This window comes from Orycteropus afer, unplaced genomic scaffold (genome assembly GCF_000298275.1).
Source record: "Orycteropus afer afer isolate SDZICR_OR568_19922 unplaced genomic scaffold, OryAfe1.0 scaffold00042, whole genome shotgun sequence".
Lineage (NCBI taxonomy): Eukaryota > Metazoa > Chordata > Mammalia > Tubulidentata > Orycteropodidae > Orycteropus > Orycteropus afer.
Genome location: NW_006921629.1, coordinates 8,157,581 through 8,161,395, shown reverse-complemented (window position 1 = coordinate 8,161,395; position 3,815 = coordinate 8,157,581). Strand labels below are relative to the sequence as shown.

Genomic DNA, 3,815 nt, shown 5'->3' with positions numbered 1-3,815 from the left:
TGGGGTTTAGTCCAATTCTGTATCCTTCCCTTCAAGGCTCAGGGGTCCACGATTATCTTCTGTGTCTGTGTTAATTGGTTTCCCTTTTCTTTGTTGAAAAGGGTTTGTGCAATCCTTCTGCCTAGTCCGCCATCTTGCCGGAACTCCTCCGGTGGGATATGTTTTGTAGTGGAGAATGATGAATGGCTTTGCTCAAACAAGGAACAATGGCTGTATTAAAAAATATTTTTTAATATTTAACATTGGCTTTATTTGACATTGATTTTATTCACCTTTTAGATTTCTTACTAGGTAAATTCTGTCAATTAGATAGTAATTGAATGAATGTGTACAATAAATCGTCTGTGAGGAGAAAATCATATTATTAGAGGGATGAGTTCTCTAGAGTGTGATCTTAGAGTATTTGACAATAAAATAAAATATTTAATGGCCATGCTTGTTGAATGAAAGTGGTAAATTTGGTTGTAAGATTTTTAAGAAAAGCCACATTAGGAGCAACTGAAGTTGAGAGATTTACTTTATAATTGTGACCTCACTTGTTTCATTGATGAATAGTATTACCTACCTTTTCTAAGGCACTCATTTTCTCTTCTTTTGTTTCAACATAGTACTTCTTAAAAAAGGAAGTGAGGTTCTCACTGACATGCAAGGAGGTATCTTCACCAACAAATGTCTCCAGGAGTTGCACAAACTGGAGCAGATTGAGAGAAACTCCATTGAAGGCAGTCCTGCCTTTTCCTTCCTTGTAAGCCAGAATATTTCTGATAACTGGGTGTAGGTCTATCAAGCGTGAGACATACACCAAACAGTCAAATGAAAAATTTTCTCAAAACTCAGGGAGAGTAAAAATAAACACTTTTACACATACAATACTACATTATCGGTAATAACAAACATTAATCTTTGTGTAGATATATAGGTAGCAGGCTGAATGATCAGGTATGTCTAGACAAAAGGGAATATACCCATGACCAAAAAAAAAAAAAAGAAAAGAAAAGAAAACTTAGGGAGGATATATGCATGTATCTATTATAATGGACATCTGCTATTTTTGTTTGTTGGGAATCCACACTCCCTTCATTAGGATAGTGCCCTCCTTTTGCCTTTGGGAAAACATCTCTCCTCTACTGTCAGTTCAGATAACTCTGATGGAACTGAGTCTCTCCAACCTTTTCTCCAAGGAATAATCATGTGATACAAGTCTGATTCATGTGATTCATATAAGACAGTAATGTACTCTACTATAGGCCAATGAGAATTAGCCCCAGAACTTTTTGGAGAACTACTGGGGAAGAGTCACTCTTTCTGAACTCGGATTGCTGAGCTAGTAAGATACAAGCTTAGAGATGCTTTCGTAGCCACCTTTGCCACAATACACAGAAAACTACTTAAAATTGAAAGTAAAACAGACAAGAACTGGGCTGAGAGGTAGAGACAGTGTCCTCTTGCTATTGTTTGAGCACTTGGATCCAGTTGCACCTGAACCCAGCTGCAGTCTGGACTTCCCAGTTAAATAAGCTAGTAAATACTACCTCTATAATTCTCCCACCTCAAGAGTCTTGGCAAATATATTTATCTTGAAGCTCAGTGTTACAACATGAAGCATTTTTATAAAATGCTAGCCCAATGACTTATGCTTGATTTATTCATTTATTTAATGATTCATGACTTTCTGCCTTCTGTATTAGATTTGACATGACTTAAAATGACCATCCATGCAATTTTTAAAAATGGTAAAAGTAAAATTGAAATAAAGATCAGGGAGAAGAATATAAATTAGCAGGCTGCAAGATCTTGACTAATGACATGCATTTTCACCAGAATATTTTGAGGATAGAAAGTTTGCTTTTCGACCAGTCTTAAGTGATAAAAAATTTGCAAGTAGGAGAAAAATACTCTTGATCTAACTAGTTATACTATTTATTGATATGAAAAATAAAATGATAAAATAGCATTCTAGTAAAATGTGAGTACCGTTTGAAACAGTTGTTAAATACATGGTTTATCTGAGAGCTAAATATATATATATATATATATATATATTTATTTATTTATTTTGCTTTGTTGAGTCGATCTTCCTTAGTAAGTCTTCAAAAACAACACAAATTCTCACCTGTCTCCCATTTTTGGATGTGGACCTACCAGGAAGGAATACCTGAAATGATTTCAATTGAGTTCTAATTCTGATTATCTGATTCCATTTGTATGCACGATCATAGCTTCAAAGCAGTTTTAGGGCCATGTAATGGTAAAAAGGGAGCTCTGGTAGTGCAGTGGTTAAACATTCAGCTGCTAACCAAAAGGTCAGCAGTTTGAACCCACCAATCACTCTGCAGGAGAAAGATATGGTAGTCTGCTTCCATAAAGATTTCAGCCTTGGAAACCTTATGGGGCAATTCTATTCTGTCCTACAGGGTCATTATGTGTCAGAATCAACCTGACAGCAGTGAGTTTGGTTTGGGAATGCTACCATAAATAAATAAATAAATAAATAAACAAATAAATAAATAAATAAATAAATAAATAAATAAATAAATAAATAAATAAATAAACCTAATATGATAAATTTAAAAATGGAAGAACATGCATCAACAGCACATGTCCACTCACCACCAAAAACATTCATCTAATATATATTTAAATTCATCAACTCAGGGACAAAATAACGCAAGGATTGATTTTCTGTTATGTCTTAGCTAAGTCTGGTCTTTAGTATGAGGAACTACAGTAAATTAAATCCATCAATTTATCTGCCAACTATGTTTCTAGTCTCATTGTAGACATGTACCTGTGAATCTGGAGTCACCGTAGATTAATTTTGCCTGTTCCTCATCTTCAAATTTGGCATGCTTCATCTTCCAGTTACAAGTGAGAAATTCACCTATGAACAAATACTCTATAACTTAGCCAATTTAACTATACTTTCACAATATTTTTGTTCTAAAGTATAAATGAAAGGAGGAGTTACCTGACCATGACTTTCCTTCTATTTTGGGGGACTTGGGTTCACAGGACTTTAGTTTCTGAGCTTTTTTTGCAGTTTCTAGAAAGTACAAAACAAAATGCCTATGAATTGGATATATTAGGAGTAAAATTATTTCTATTATATATTCTAAGATTAATGAATGAAGAAATGTTTCGATACAGAACATTAAAAAATATATTTTTTTCAAGTACTTTCCCATATACGTTGTCAAATACTGAACCACAGTGAAACACTTTAATTGTTGAAAGCTGCTCTGTGGCAAAAGCTGTTTGCTGTCCCCTAGTTTGGTCACCCAAAATGAAAGCGACATTTTCCATTCTCCCTAAATTATATATCAAAATGTTGACCACTGAGATGTGAGGGAAAGTGATATGATGCCTACTTCTTCTTCTTTCTCCTGGCCTACCAATTAGAATGTGGACTTGATGGTGAGCCATCTTGGACCATGTGGTTGAAGAAGCCACAAGCTAGAAGGAGCTTGGGTGCCTGCAGATTTCATGAGACTAAGCTATCACACAGGTTTTTACTTTTATATGAGAAAGAAAGAAACTGCTTTCATGTTCCAACATCAATAATTTGAATCACTAATATAACATTTGATTGGATAGTAACTTCACTAAAATTTTTAATCTGCATTCCTAAATATGTACACTCTCCGGGAGCAAGGTAAGCACGGGTGGGCTTGTGCTTACTCACTGATCTGCACTGAACACTTTCCCTTGTTACCCTCCAGAGAGGGACCGGGTCTCCGGGAGCAAGGTAAGCACAGGCAGGCTTGTGCTTAGTCCCCGGGAGTGGAGTAAGCACGGGCGGGCTTGTGCTTAGTAAC

At 35.5% G+C, this 3,815-nt stretch overlaps 1 protein-coding gene across 1 annotated transcript in view; it reads right to left on the bottom strand.

The window, feature by feature from the left end:
* The window catches only part of EFCAB5 (EF-hand calcium binding domain 5), a 177,094-nt gene that overhangs the window by 75,934 nt on the left and 97,345 nt on the right, over positions 1-3,815 (bottom strand). Inside the window, exons 12-14 of the mRNA XM_042780486.1 lie at positions 2,969-3,043; positions 2,789-2,881; positions 566-780 (exon numbers count right to left, since the gene is read on the bottom strand). Of these exons, the coding sequence (XP_042636420.1) occupies positions 566-780; positions 2,789-2,881; positions 2,969-3,043 (383 nt within the window). The remainder of the gene's footprint in view (positions 1-565; positions 781-2,788; positions 2,882-2,968; positions 3,044-3,815) is intronic.